The sequence below is a fragment of the Garra rufa genome, chromosome 13 (genome assembly GCF_049309525.1).
Source record: "Garra rufa chromosome 13, GarRuf1.0, whole genome shotgun sequence".
Lineage (NCBI taxonomy): Eukaryota > Metazoa > Chordata > Actinopteri > Cypriniformes > Cyprinidae > Garra > Garra rufa.
Genome location: NC_133373.1, coordinates 16,295,410 through 16,311,287, shown reverse-complemented (window position 1 = coordinate 16,311,287; position 15,878 = coordinate 16,295,410). Strand labels below are relative to the sequence as shown.

At 36.2% G+C, this 15,878-nt stretch overlaps 1 protein-coding gene across 1 annotated transcript in view; it reads right to left on the bottom strand.

Moving 5' to 3' along the window:
* bcl11bb (BCL11 transcription factor B b) overlaps positions 1-14,872 on the bottom strand; it is a 33,245-nt gene extending 18,373 nt beyond the window's left edge. The window contains exons 1-2 of the mRNA XM_073816564.1: positions 14,251-14,872; positions 6,379-6,729 (exon numbers count right to left, since the gene is read on the bottom strand). Coding sequence (XP_073672665.1) covers positions 6,379-6,729; positions 14,251-14,314 — 415 coding nt within the window. The 5' untranslated portion in view covers positions 14,315-14,872. The remainder of the gene's footprint in view (positions 1-6,378; positions 6,730-14,250) is intronic.
* Between the last annotated feature and the right edge of the window lie 1,006 nt (positions 14,873-15,878).

Sequence of the window (15,878 nt, the reverse complement as noted above, 5' to 3'; positions counted from 1 at the left end):
CCAATCAGACGGCGATGGGGTGGTCTCGTTTGGACGGATCCCAAAAATAAGCAGGCCCGAAATCCCAGAGGCTCTAACCACAAGCACCCTGCACCAGAGATGCTGGCATAGCTTGGGTGTTGCAAGGGATCATGGGTATGGTTTCTGTGAAGTGCCAGGCATCATGGCTTTGTGCTTTACTGCTAGAGGTCAGAGGTCGGAGAGATTGAAATTGGAACAGAAGACTGTCCATCAAACACTACAGAGAGATCTAGTTCAATGTGGTTTTAATTGCGATTTTTAAGTCAACATTTACAGAAAGTGCGGTACTTCATACAAGCCATGGTACTGACTGATTACTAATTTCTATTCCATGGTATTTCAAAAGACATCAAATGATACTATGGTATGTTTTCCACCATTTGTCTGTAAAATGATCTTTCCTTGAAATGAATTAATATTGTCTGTAAAAATAATCTTACTAAGATGTACTGGTTTTAATTTAGTTTTGAGTTGAGAATTTACTGCAGTTGAATTTGCTGAATTGAAAATAAGTTGATCTTAATCTATAACAGTGTTCTCAACTGGTGTGTGGTAACACAAAAATGGGTCGCAGATCTGTTTGGATAAGGTTGCGCAGTATGCTAAATGCACATGATAAAAAGCAAATACTTATGACATTTCAAAAAATGCTTTCCTATCTTATTTATATATTGGTGCATCCAATCAAACAAATATGCGAAAACACAAGAACAGGTTATGACACATGTTCCAAAACCATGAACAAAACTATGCAAAAGAAAATATGACACAGACGACATTAAATACACCCGTTCATTTGTAAAGAGGATAAATATGGTGTGTGACCACAATGTGTTTTTAGCACTGAATTATTGGCTGCAGAGAGCATGAAACCATCAAAATTCAATTTACATTTATAAAACAAACATCCAAACTACAAAGACTGTAAATCATTATTTTGTGGTTTGCTTATGCATTTATAAAATTGTCAGTTTTCCTATTCACGCCATTTTAACAACTTGAGGTCTCTCATATTGTGTTTAAATGTTTGATTTAAAGACTTTTAATTTGTTTACTTTAATTATTTGTTTAATAAACAGTTGTGTCAAACTATTATAAGGGTCCTGAAGCAAAATAAACATTTGATTACCACTGATGTATAACGTAACGTTTACTACTGAAACAATTAGAAAATTTCTGTAAAGATCTTATGGTCAAGGATAACCATAATTTCCTTAATGGTGTAAACATGTAAAAACAGTGTTTCTCTGCACTGCTGTGAAATAAATCTGTGATTCATAATGAATCTGTGATTTTGTATAAAGATGTTCCGAGACAAAGAGCTCCTGATCATTTTTTTCATAAAAAAATACATGTGCATTAACAAAAAAAAAGTACTTAAGACAGTACCATCGTGAAAATTCAAAGGCTGATCCTTGAACTTGCTAAAGACACTGTGTATTGTACAAAAAAAATATTCTCTGAACTTCAAAAACATTTTTTCTCTTTTAACTACAGGACTCAGAAGAGCTGTTTTCATATGCCAGGATATTAGCAAGAGTTTGGACACAAAAAAAGAGGAAAAGGGACTGTGAAACTGACTCATCAAATTCACTTTCTATTTTGCTTCAGTCCCTGACACACACACACACACAGTCTGAAACAGCCACTGTAACCCCTAATCACAACCCCGAAGGCTGGACATCAAATGCTGCAACGTTGAAAACAGATGATCAGAGGTAATTAACGCAGTTTCATATGCAAATTTAATTAATGCAAAACTACAAAGTCATTATGCAAATGGCGTCTTCTTGAGCCGCTGTGCAAATATTCATCACTTGGAACAGGGATCAGTCTCCTCATCTTTAGAAACTCTCTCACAACACACACACACACACACACACACTGTTCTCTTAGGATCATGTATGAATAGTGTATTTATTTTAAACTTCTTTCCATTGACACCAGACTGGGGCCATCAGAGCAGACAGCTGAGAGGCAGGAAGACACGATTTGGCACAGGAGTGAGACAATGAGACTGTTAGACCGGCACGGTATGAATATTCATGACACTGATTACTTTCCATGATTAAAGCCTACTCTAATATTTAAATGAGCGCATGCTAGGTGATTAGAGGAGCGTTGGAAAGGACAAGCGCATGATGCGGTACACTTTCTCCCGCGTTCATGGAGTATGATTAGCTAGATAGTTCAGAGATTGATTAGAAACTAAGGGCAGTTTCACATATGAGGGATAAGATCTGAAAAGAGCTGGTATTCACTTGATGGGATATTCTATCAAAAACAGCAGGTAATGGGCACTTCCCTTGAATATGGTACAAATTGCTGTCCTGTTTATTATTCAAAACAGCAGATGTGTAAATCCCCTATTGTTTTTTTTTTCCAGAGAAGTGTTAGATGCATTAAATCAACTATTATCTAAAATAAATCTAGTCGATTTTAAATCTATTTAAAATTTCTGAATATTCAATATTAGGAAGATAAGAGAAAGATAGAACAGAGACAGATTTTTTTGGCATAGGCATAAATATATGAATATTAAGTAACAGCATTTATTTTAATGTGTCATACTGTAGTTACACATACATACCACTTACTGTGGTAATAACAGTAAATTCCGCATAATTACAAGCAACTAACCCTAAACCTAACCCTAACCTTGACCCTGAAGTAAGTATATGTAGTGAATCAATGCTACTCAATATTTATTTGTGTAATTACACTGTAACTGTACACTGTCACCTTAAAGTGCAACCACAAAAAAGCAGATGTTTCTTTTGCATAAAATGAAAGTGAAGTAGGGTTCTTGAATATATGCAGAGTGTCACTGATGTCAAATCTGTTGTGTGGTGTCTTAACACACCATATTTGAATGCATATAAATTATGGGTGGGAGCAATTCTACAATTCTGGTATTTCAGTGTTTTCCATTCCAAATGATGCTTTATGCTGTTTGGAATGCAGTATAAATTAGATACACAGAACGCACTTACTGATAAATGTGACTCTGTGTAAGTAATTGAATTGCACTTGCATCTCTAAATGCTTTCTTGATCCAGTAATTATTGATTTTTTATGTATTTAATAAAAATGTATGAAAAAATGTGACATTTAAAGTCAGTAAACTTATTCATTAATAATGAGGAAAATCGGATTAGAATTTGAAATGTATCAGAGCTCATATCAGAAGTGCCTAAAAATTTCCCTGATGCAAATTTGATTTGAGATTTTTGATTTGTGACCGCTAACCATTTGCAAAGCAGGTTTAAAGTAAACGACAACATTTTCAAAATGGCCTTTTCTGTCTCAATTATTCCTCAACTAAATCTAAATAAACATATGCTATCATAAAATTACTTTTGAGCAGAAGAGTCATTCTAGCATGGATTAAAACATTTCCATTGAGATGTGAAGGGTTTAACGCACACCCATTAGGGTTGGCGTTTTGGCCCACAGCATGCATGGCTTTTGCCTCTAGGCAGCCATAGTTCCATATTGTATTTAATTAGCCCTATTAAATATAATCTAATTTGGCTGAAACTTAAGACAGTTAAGTGGCAATCTAAAGTGTTGAGCAAAGCTTTCATGCTCTGGAAATATTTAATTTAAGCCTAAAGCACCTTCCTGCCCTGCATTTCTGTGGATAACCTTGACGACTTCTTTACTTCTGTCAACGAAGCAAAACTAAAGCCAAAGTTGTTCACTAAAAAGTTCCGATAAAAAAACTCAAGATTAAAAGCTTTAAAAAGGCACATTCAAACAAATAGAGAAAACCAATAACCTTATAATTTATTTTAAAAAATATTGACGAGGCTGAAGCCTGGGTCCTGCTGACTAGCGTAAGGCAGCAAACGTGTGCGTGTGTTTGATTTGTCTCTATTTGTCATATCCTGACTAGCAAGTGAAGCATTTCCTTGTCCATTCTGTGTGTGCTGAGAGGAGGGTGGGCGGCACTGTGCTGGAAGATAACATGTGGCCCCTCCAGGCCCCGCACACTAAACTGAGTCTTTAACCCTCTGAATGAGGAATCTTCTTCATTAATCCCCACACTATGTCTCTTAGCACTTGAATTTTAATGGGCTTTCTTAGCCTTTTTTTCTTAATACGATGATATTTCCCCCAAACACGTCGGGTGAGGATTTCTGGAGTTTTTTTTTTCCTCTTAGAGAATTGGTTTCAGCTGCTGGCGCACTCAGAGCTGTTATGTTTCACTTAGAGATGAGAGAAAGAGAGAGAGATGCTGCGTCTTGCTCTAATAAAATCATGCAAGGGGTGTTAATCCCTCTTGAAGGCCCGTGTCAAAAGAAGAGGACCTTTTGAGAGAAGCGATCCAGTCAGAACTGGTGAACAGTACGTGTGTGCTGAAATATGTGTGTGTTTGTGTTGTAGTAAAGAGAAACTATGCATTTAAAGCTACACTCTCAAACTCCAAAAATGAACATTTTGTCATCATTTACTCACCCTCATATCATCCCAGTCCTGTATTATTATAATTACTGTTGGGGGGTTTTTTCCGAAAAGGAAAAGCTAGACTGAATTTTTGAGCTGTTCTTTTTCATACAACAAAAGTGGATGGTGATTTAATTTGCTAACATCCAAAAAGGTCTAAAACAGCAGGATAAAGATACCTAAATGCATCGTACAATTACTTTGTGTGACGAACAGGTAAAAATATATAGGTATTAATCTCCCTCAGAACTCACAAATCGCAAATGAGATCATTTGTATGATTAATTGTGTTCAATTCAAAAGTAGCACCTTTAGAAGCCTCAAATCAGCTTTGATGTCACTGACGTCACGTGCCATCGGTTTAAAACAGAAGCTTAGCCATTCTACCTAATGGATCTCTTTTTGTTTCACAGAATAAAGAAATTAATACAGGGCTGAACTGACATGATTAGTAAACAAAAGCAGACAAAATACTCAATTGGGGTAAAATATCCCTTTAAAAAGTAAGGCTTAATTAGAATCATATTGGTTTTAAACAACCTTTATAAAACAAACAGCTCTAGTCCTGTGTTCTAATTGGTCAGTGTTCCAGCCTTGATAAAATATACAATAGAGGAACAGCTATGAAGCAAAATCCCTGTTCACATAGCTTCTATGTAGATCATTGCACAGCACCAATTGAGACCAACTATTAACCTTAGTTAACGTTTCATGGATAGTGTATTCCAGTGAAATGATGGCCTTAGATTGATAGAGATATATATAAAAAAAAAAAAAAATAGAATTGGCTTTAATGAAAATGATAGTCTTTGTTGTTGCTTTTAAAATCTTATGCTCACCGAAGCCACATTTATTTGATAAAAAATGCAGTAAAACAGTAATATTGTTATATATTATTGCAATTAAAACATAATTTATTCACGTGATGGTGAAGCAAAATTTTTAGTCGTTACTCATCACTGCAAAAAATGCTTTTCTTAATTAGATTTTTGTCTAAAAATGTCTAAAAATTCTTAAATCAAGAAGGTTTTTCTAGATTAATAAAAATTATTTTTAGAAAAAACAAGTCAAAACTAAGTGCGTTTTTGCTTGAAACAAGCAAAATAATCTGCCAATGGGGTATGAAAAATTATCTTGTTTTCAGTTTGAAATAAGATTGTTTTGCTTAACTCACTTAATTTTGACTTGTCTTTTCTGAAAACAAGAAAATAATTTTTACTTGTCTAGAAAGCCCTTCTTGATTTAAGAATTTTTAGATATTTTGGCTGGAAACAAGACAAAAAATCTAAGAAAATCATTTTTTTGCAGTGTCCAGTCTTCAGTGTCACATGATCCTTCAAAAATTACTATAATATGCTGATTTGTGGAAACCATGATACTATCAAAAGTAACAGTAATGACATTTATAATGTTACAAAAGTTTTCATTACAAAAGCCTAAAAAGAAAATCCCAATTTCTACTGATAGACTGGTGAACATTCAGTTTTGCCAACACAGGAATAAATCACATATTAAAATATATTCAGCAGAAAACCGCTATTTTAAATTGTAATACTATTTTACTGCATTTTTTATTAAATAAATGCAGTAGAATTAGAAAAAGACTTTTTGACCAGCTGAGTATATTAAAATGTATTAAACATGATGTATTATATATTAAAATGTTTTCTTATGTAGTAACCATCTAAACAAAAAAAAATTATAGTTACTATGTACTGTAAAACTTTCAATAGATCATAGTAGAAAAGACTACTTTGATAGTTAAGAGTGCACCTATGTCAAGTATATAAGTAAAAAATATTTGTGTGTGTGTGCGTGGCTGTTTGTCACTTCACAGGTTTCTCTTTCCTGCCAAGCTTTAGACTATTAAAGCTTCCCCTCCTCCAGCCCTCAGTGTAAAACACCTACCTGTTGGGACGCCCTCCTGCTTGGGGCAGATTCCTCTGGCGGGCGTCAATCGTTTTTCTTCCTCCTCTCTTGGCGTGACCTGGATCCCAACCTCCACTGGTCCAGACCTCCGGCAAACTTCCACCCGTGGGGGTCTGGGAGACGGGGAGCCACCGCAGTCAGTTGGTTTATCGAAACAGGCGCTGGGTCCAGGGCACAGTCTCCTTTTGTGCTCGATAAACACTAGAATATCTCCCAGAGGGAAGTTGGTTTGACATTGACCGCAGGTCAGCAGGTCACTCTCTCCGGCTCCGCCCACAGGGCTGGCTATGGAGCCATCTGATGGGCACTGATCCACCCCTGCGTCATGATCTGTTGAAGTTGAGTGAAAGAAGAGGAAAAATGATCAATTAATGCATTGACTCTGTTTTAAGAACATTATGGTTCATAATAATAAATGGCTTACAATAATCAATTTTTGGTTGTAACAAATCAATCTGCCACAGATAGGTACAAATAACTGAGATATAAGCCTGCCAGTGAGTTTTGTATAAATTTGAATATTGTTTTCATCGTCAATTTCTTGTTACATTTTCTAATCCATTGTATTTATCTAAATCTTAAAGGATTTAAGTTTTTAGTCAAGTATTAATACCAAACACATATATCTATATTTGACTATTCACCGATGTCTGTCATGTGCGATTTGCAAAATTAGCTGCTAGCTACAACAGTGTGAACAACATTTCATATTTGCAAGTACAGGTGAACATTATTTGATTTCCAAAATATGTCATACGTTACCCCAACGGTAACCACATTTAAGTCCAGACAGAAAACTTCTACTTGCATTCTCAAATGAACCACTGTGCTTTTATAAAATACTTTTGCTGAATTATTTTAGATCAGTTTTATTAATACTTTTTCTTAATTTTAATACATATTTGAATTAGCTTTTGAGTATGTACATATCAAGCACTATGATGCAAGTCTTTAGAAATCATTTCAGACCTTTGTAAGTGGAATTTAAGTTACTTAAGGTGCATTGACATTTTCTCATCTTCAACTGTTTCCAAATCATATTTAATGAAAAGGATTAACTTCAGTGAATTATGACTTAAATTGTAGTCTGTCTCATAAAGCTATTATAGGAATGATTAGTCAGTTTGATTACTTTTATGCTGCTTTTTTGTTATTTATGGAGCTTGACTGGTATTGTCAAATTTAACTGTTACTGTATGAGAAAGAACTGTATAAAGATTTTTGACAATTCTCATTTTTTAATAAGAAAAAAAATGGAATGAAGTAAGAGTGGCTACATAATGACCATTTAAAATGTTTTTTAAACTTAACTTTTATAAATCTTTAAAGCTCTTTTATTATGTAAAGCACTTTAAATTAACATTCTGGTCTGTATAAAATATGCAGTGACATAAATACATATGCCTTGCCTTGACTAGTTTGAATTTAAAATAGTTGGTTTAACTAATTAAAGTACCTGTCAAGTTTCTAAATGACAAATTGCTATTGGTGTGTCTGTGATTTTTGTTCTTCAGTTATTGTGAGCTGCAAATCTGTTTTTCAGTCTGGCTATCAAACTGGTCCAGACATGATTAACTTGCTTGTTGGGGTATTGCATGTACTACGACAAAGGAGTTCTTTTAATGGACCAAAATTTTCCACACATTTGTAGCTATTCTCACAAATCACTGTGAGCTGAGCGTGTTCAAAAATACCTGGATAGAATCTGTTGAAGAAAATAAAATATCTCTAGTATTAGCACAAGTTACAAGCAAAACACACTCGAATTTGTCTCAGTCAGTCATTTGTGGAACTGTCGTGTCTGATTCTATCCTCATAAAGCAAAATTCACAGTTCACACAGTATAGACTAACACCTGTGAGTTGCACAGTACGATCAGTGGAGGGTGTGTATGTATGTGTGTGTGTGTGTGTGTGTGTGTGTGTGTGTGTGTGTGTGTGTGTGTGTGTGTGTGTTTGTCTGTGTGACAGGTAGTACAGTCGCAGTCTTGCAGTGGTATCTGTGTTTCCGGTCTACTTCTCTGCATGCTGGACGGATGTTGGAGAGGTGCACATGCACCATACAGGTATGTCACAGCAGACAATCTTGCACTCACGAAAGCCGCAAAACAGCCTCAAAATACGCTCTCAGGCATGGGTCGCCTCGCGTGTCAGTGCATCGCAGGTGCACGTTGGGAACAGTGGTTAAGGAGCTTCACAAACAGACGCTTTCGTATGTGAAAATCAGTTACATCTTTAGCACTTTGTACCCTCGCGAAATTCCCTGTTTAGCATCTCAACGCCGTTTTCCCACATTATTATCAATGACGAAACAGTCAATGCACACTATTTACTGTGAAATGTATCTGACTCAACACAAAACCACAATGAGAAACAAAACAGATTCACAGAGAGCGTAAATACAGGAAAAAACAGCAGCAGTATGAGATTCGATAGCAAATCAACTCCAGTCTCTGCCTGAGGGACAAACACACTCTTGAACACACACTGGTTGTTTTTTTTTTTTTTTTTTTTGGCATCTTTAACATCCATGAAACCTTTTCAATGCACAAAAAGTCCTTTAGTTTCTAAAATGCTCTTCACACTAAGAAAAACATGTTCCCAAAATGGTTCTTCTGTGGCATAACTGCAAAAAACCCTTCTGGAACCTTTATTATTAAGAGTGCAGGAGCCAGGAGAAGAGCAACAGTAACTTAACTCCTGTATCCTCAGCATGATATTTTGAAACAATATTCTTGATCTGTATTAAATTTAGAACCTCCATCATCACAGAGCTGACAAAGGCAGTTTGAGCAGCGTGTGATATCTAAACAGAACATCACATGCATGATCTGAAGGACGCCTGCGAGCGCAGCACCGGGCCGCTGCCACACACTCGGCTATCTGCAGCTCTCTCTTGCCGGCTGACAGGAGACCCCCAGAGCAGTGGAGTAGTGCCAAGAAGGAGAACACAAACATCGTGGGCTTGGCATGGTCCCAATGCAACGGAATTGTGCACAGAGGGTGTGCAGGGAGCCAGCCACGCCGTCCTAAACGGGCCAGACACGAGCAGTGGACACAATAGAAGAAGGTGTGTGTGTGTGTGTGTGTGTGTGTGTGTGAGAGAGAGCCACAGGTGTATAGCAGATGATGTATGTGCTGTGATATTTCAATCAGAAGATGAAACTTAAATCTTTGTAGAAAATAAAAAGTGTGAAAAGATGCAGTAAAGCTAATATATCTTAAATTACATGCACCATCAACGTTTTCAAATTTTCTGTTAATAATAACATTGTGAATTTACAGACATTTGCTCACCAAACAGTGGAATTAAAAAGTCTATATTTAAAATCTTGGATCTGTGATCTAATTTAAACTATGAAATGAACATAACATTTTAAAATAAAGAAAAACTATGCTGTATAATAAGCAAGATTCTTCACTATTCCTATTTCACTGATCAAAAAAGCTGGTTTGTGACATTGATCATGTGAACTTTAGACCAAAAGTCAGATTTGCCTTGCACTGAAATATAAGAGATAACAACAACAACTGATGATTACATTGTGCAGCATGATTTGAGAATGTTTCAAAGATTGTTTTTTTTTTTTTAACAAACTGTGGAGCTCATAGCTCAAATAGTGCTGTAATTAAAACAAACTGATTTTTTGACAGTAATGTAACTTTTTACTTTTAAATAAATTGTCATTCTGATAATATGATGTACAATTTTAAAAACATATTTTAAAAATGCACTTTTATTAGTAGTTTTTTGATCCTTGCTATATGTGAAAAGAGAAAAAGATTTACGTAAAGAGGAAATCCCTACATAAAAATAAGTAAGATTGAAAAAACTAAGTGCAATCTTTTAATAATACAGTAGCAATTAGAGTAATTGATAATAAATTAATAATAAAAGAAAGCATGTAAGCATTTATATTTGTGATAAGATAAACGTTTAATAAGTGGTCATAGAAAATACAGATTTTACTAATTACTGAAAAGACTATTTTGAATAACTAATAATTTGAGGTCAAGTCCATTGTGGTTATAGCTCTGAATTAAAGTAATCATAATTTAAAAAAAAAAAAAAACACAGCGGACGACAGAGAACACCTAGCGCATTCAGAACAAAGATTATGAGTGATATATATTTGCGGAACTGTTAACGTCTTCAGCATGTGTTAAAAGATTTAGCCTAATGTGATTTCTGAGCTCACCAGGTGTATTTTCAAAAAAATAATCCATGTGCTTGATAACGTCTGTTTCTTATCTTCATTTAAGGCCTATACACTGTCAACTGCTTCTGGAGGTGTGCCAAACAAATGCGCACAAATCTGAAATGCACGTGTGTGCGCTAACGACTCTTCCGAACCTCAAAAATTTCACATAAAGCCGTGTGCTCGAAATCAGAACCACAAATATTGTTTTAAAAAGTTGGTTGGAGGCAAGGACATGAAATGTTTAGGAGCAATGAGCACAGTGGGCACAGTGTCTATATTACTGCTCCCCAGGGTGAAATCTATACTCCAATAAATTGAATTAATTACCTTTAGCGTAAGATAAGAGATTTATACTGAGCCTGTTGTGGGAATGATACACTTGGGAGGAGAGATAGCAATTCAGGGTATTAACCATTATAAATACAGTTATCACGTTTCCTGAAGGCAGTAATCAGATTCTCAAAGAAAACACACACACACAAACATACACCCTCTCTATCACTTTCCCTCTCGTAAGGACTTACAGCACCCCCTATCAGCTTCAGCAGTGCACATTTGCACTCCACTGAAGCTGTGCAAACCAGCAAACACGACACTCATAAAATAAACTGAAATATTGTGCAGTGGAACAGAGACTCGCCTATAATATTTGCCAAGTCAGGTCAGACGAGTCCGATCAGCGGGTAACCACACGTCCATCAAACAGCTCTCGGCTCACACGGTCTGTGAAATGCGTTCTCTCGAAGGCAGCGCTTACACAGACAAGAAGGGTGGACATCACCATAAAGTCACTCCTAAAGAAGTGGGCCACTTGTAAAAGGCTGATGTGACCCTTTCCACTCTTAGAAATCAAAGGCTTTGTGGTCCAGCGGTTCATGCCTTGCGTTTTATTAGCATGATGACCAGCGGCCACTAAAAGATCATGGAAAACGTCATGTGAGCATTCAAAGAGCTGACATTCACAGCCATTAAAGAATCGTTTTACATTTTAAGAGCCAGTAAGGGCCCTAATGGACGGCCCCCACCCACATTTTAACATTTCAAGCAAGCCGTCCAACAGTCTGTGTGAACCAGAGACAAGCTACTCATGTAATGAATCATACATGTTCACACAATTTACATGCTACTTATGAAGAAAAACCAAAACGAATGCGTTTCTTTGGCACTGAGGCGGTTTGCGGAAATCTAAATATGAGCGGTTTCGTCTCTAAGACTTCCTCAAGAACCCGTATTTGCATCTGCAAGAGCCCTGCCATTTTAGGTCGTGGCTCGAGACGTCTTCTTTAATGCGCACACCTGTACATGTACATGCGGGCGGAGAGTGCGCCCCGCGTTTATTTCAAGACGTGAAGTATGTTGATATTCCTGTTCCTTGGTTTTCTCTTTGAGTGTGATCTATAGGTCTTGTCGCTCTGGGCAGAATCTCTCTATTGTGCAACCTCCAGCTAACTGACATGTTTTGTGCCAAAAGCATTGACATAGCCAAATGAGGGCACTTTGGTTTTCCCCTGCAGACAGACAGACACCCCAGAAAGAGCCCATGAAGCCTGGAATGGAGGTTGGCGTGCAAACCTGAACGGAGTCCACTTCAAAAGTGTCGGTTTACACTCTGTACACATGCGAAAGAGTGTATAGAGCGCACAATGTAAACTGCACATTTGCCAACTGACACACACACCGGCAGACTAATTATGTTTGAACTAAACACGTATTTGAGACACAGTATAATTATTCTGCTCGACACACTTCCACTGGATGGGTTTTGCTGTACAAACATACATATTAAAGCAAGCACTAATGTACAAGATGTTTTAGTCTATATTAGTCACAACACCAAAAAAATTATTCTGAGAAAAAAATAAATAAATAAAACCAGCTAACTATCTGCTAAATAAACCACATCAGGTGAAATAAACTGGCAGACTAGCAGTGGTTTGAACTGAAAGGCCACCGGCTCTCTATAAGCCCACCCACTCCTTTAACACATTTTCTTCATCTCCTGTCTTCACATTTTGTAAAACGACAACATCAGCATCATTAACAGTGCAAAATTTGACGTGTAAAGACCATCTACTCACTACTGAATCAGATTTTTCAGGAAGGCACGCCTTCGCATTGTACCCACATTCTCAGTGAAACCAGAAATACCAAAATGAATAACAAGGCACAACGCAATGAGCATCAAAAGTAATGATAGATCAAAAAATGGCGACCATTTATAAAAATAAAATCATTTGTAAAATTTTAAATATGATACATATTTTTATTAGTAATTGTGTGATAAATACAAATACATCTTGATGTCTGTCAAAAAAATAAATAGATTAAAAAATATTTGAAATAGAAGCTTTGGAGTTTAATTCACAAATACCACGGGTGTACGGGGTAAAACATATCATTGATATGCAATGTATTAATCGTGGACAAACTTTCCTGATCTTTTATTGTTTATGGCTACAATCACTGTTATAAACACTTGTGAACATTGTGTAAAGATTACATCTTTGAGCTATTAGACAAAATAGGTCTTTATATTTTTTTTATGTAAACACTTTGTATGATGTTACTCTCAATAGTTTACATTGCAGCTAATTTATGCTTCTTTTATTGTGCAAGAAAAAGCTTTTAGGGGAATAAAAAAACTAGGCAAAAAATACTTAAATAAGAGTTAAGAGTTTAGAGTACTTGGTGCTTTTACATAAAGTTTTACTAGTAGAAAGATTGTGTAAAGCATCTTAGATAAAAGAACAAATTAAAGATAAACATAAGGAGTGTGTTGTTTTGGACGATGAACACCATGCATGTGGACCCTCTCATTGTAAAACAGAGATTATGATAAATATAAAATAATTAAAATTAAAAACTTATAAGCACTTTGTTTTTAGATGTAAATGAACAAGATACTATACATCAAAGTTGGAGCCTTGCAAATAAACTACATAAAGTAAACTTGATAAGCCATGTGTGCTTGTGTGTGTGTATATGTGTGACAATAATAGCAAATAGGTGAGTGTGTGTATGTTGAGTGGGACAGAGCAGATGAATGCGTGGGTCTCTCAAAACGGTAAGCTATGAATAATGTTTTATGTTTAGCACTTTGAGACTCAATTATTAAAGTAAATGAGAAAAGCCTTATTATAGTAATGAACGGACAGTGGTTTAAAAAAAATAAGCAAACAAACAAACAAACACACACAATAAAACTAACAGGCCTAGATTGTTGGTTATACATTATCGATAAATATAGCCTAAATGTAATAAGTAAACTTACACTGGCCTACTGTTATTATTTTTTTATTCTAATTAAGCTAACCGGTTCTTTTTAGTTACATAGTGCACATAATTACGCTACATTTTGCAGAAACATAACTTGTATGCTAGTCTTAATGATTGTTTTACGAGCTGATAATCCTAAATGTTTAACACAAGTGTAACACTGCTACATTAAAACACAAACTACGTTTAGTTACAGTTATCAGAAAGAAAGAAAGAAAGAAAGAAAGAAAGAAAGAAAGAAAGAAAGAAAGAAAGAAAGAAAGAAAGAAAGAAAACTTTTCTTTGCTCCTATACTTAATATTGATGAGAGTAGACTATGCCAGTCAGTTTATGTACGGTCAGTGTGATAAAGGTGACAAAGGTCTTGTACTTACTCGGTAGGTTCTCCCTCTGTGTGAGGGACAGATGCTGTGGGTTGCCTTGCTTCCGTCGGGACATCGCCCCGCATTTACAGCAGCATCTCACGGACACTCGGACTAATGTGCGCGCTCCCGAAGCTCTCCAAACTTTCCTCCACAGCCCGGGTACTGTTCCACTGTGCTCAATCGCGGGCTAGTCTAGTCGTTATCACGGCACAAACTAACACTTGTACTCTGTGAACAGACTAAACTATACTATTCGACAATCGCGAAGCACTAACTTAGTGCCACTTAACCTGAGATAGCGATAGGCTACGTGAAAATCACTCCGACCCGCAGCAGCTTCTTTAACCACTGACAACCTCGATTCCAAAACACTGTCTTAAAATGTAAGTATTCTTTCTTTAAAAATCCCTAAAACATAAATACAATTGTTGTCCTGCTATAATGGAAATCCAAGATCCGTGGACGGCGGGCTCGCCAGGTGAGAGAAGTCTTTGGCACTGTCCTCCATGTGCGCTTGGCATCAGAGCGCAGAATGGCTCAACCTCTGAAGACAACACCTCCTCTCCAGATCAATCAGGACCCGAGCAATTACGTCTCGCATTCACGCTGCTCACAGGGAGGACCCGGCGCCTGTGTGTGTGGCAGGGGTTGCCTCTGAAGAATGGAATGGGATTCAAGTTCAAGTACGGACGTGATGTGACGTGTGGCGCTGGGGGCGACTAGTGGCGGCAGTCTGGGTACAGAGGGGTCTCCGTGCCCACCAGCAATGCTCCAGTCACTGCACTGTTGAAAAAAAAGATCGTACGAAATTTACGCTCGGACAAAAATATGAAAGCTTTTGTTGCATGAAATTCACTGATAATACAATGACAACGATTTAGACACTACGGAACTGAACTGTAGGGCTCGCACTATAGCCTAAATTGCAGGTCAAATACTAAAATAATATACCAACATAGCCTACTTAAACAAGTTCAATTTGATTTGCACCTTAAAATATAACTTGCTGACAATAGCTAAGAGCACATGCTGAATTAAAAGAGTTACACAAACCCCATCAGAGTAACACATATGACGCGTGGGAAAATAATGCAATAAACATTGCATAATAACGGAGTAGTCAACAAAAAACTACAATGAATAAAACTGATAAATAAAAAAGCCTGCTATAAAAAGTGAGAGACTTTTGGGACGTCATTTTACATGTTTTCACTGTAAATGTTCAGGTGAAATAAATTTATGTTTTAATATTATAACGTATTGTTTACTATGTAAAAATATGTTTATCTTATTTTTTTTTTAGCTAAGTCAGGCTTTTAAACTTTTTTTAACTGTAACATTAAATGCACTGTATTGTTCGGTTAAATCGAAAGGTACTTAATATATTTTTACTGTAGCGTTTTATTTTTATTTTTTTCCGTTATAATATTATTTTCGCATTTCTGTATGAACTTGGTATTAGCCATCACTGTCAGCAACAAAAAATATACTTTTTAAAAAATGCTAAAAGCTTCTTACACTGTCGTGTGGAAATAGGCTTTTATAATAATGCACAATTTTATAGAAATATAACTAGATATTTTGGCGAAACTAAAGTAAAACTGGTGCTGCATTTTAAAAGATGTTCCTAACATCTT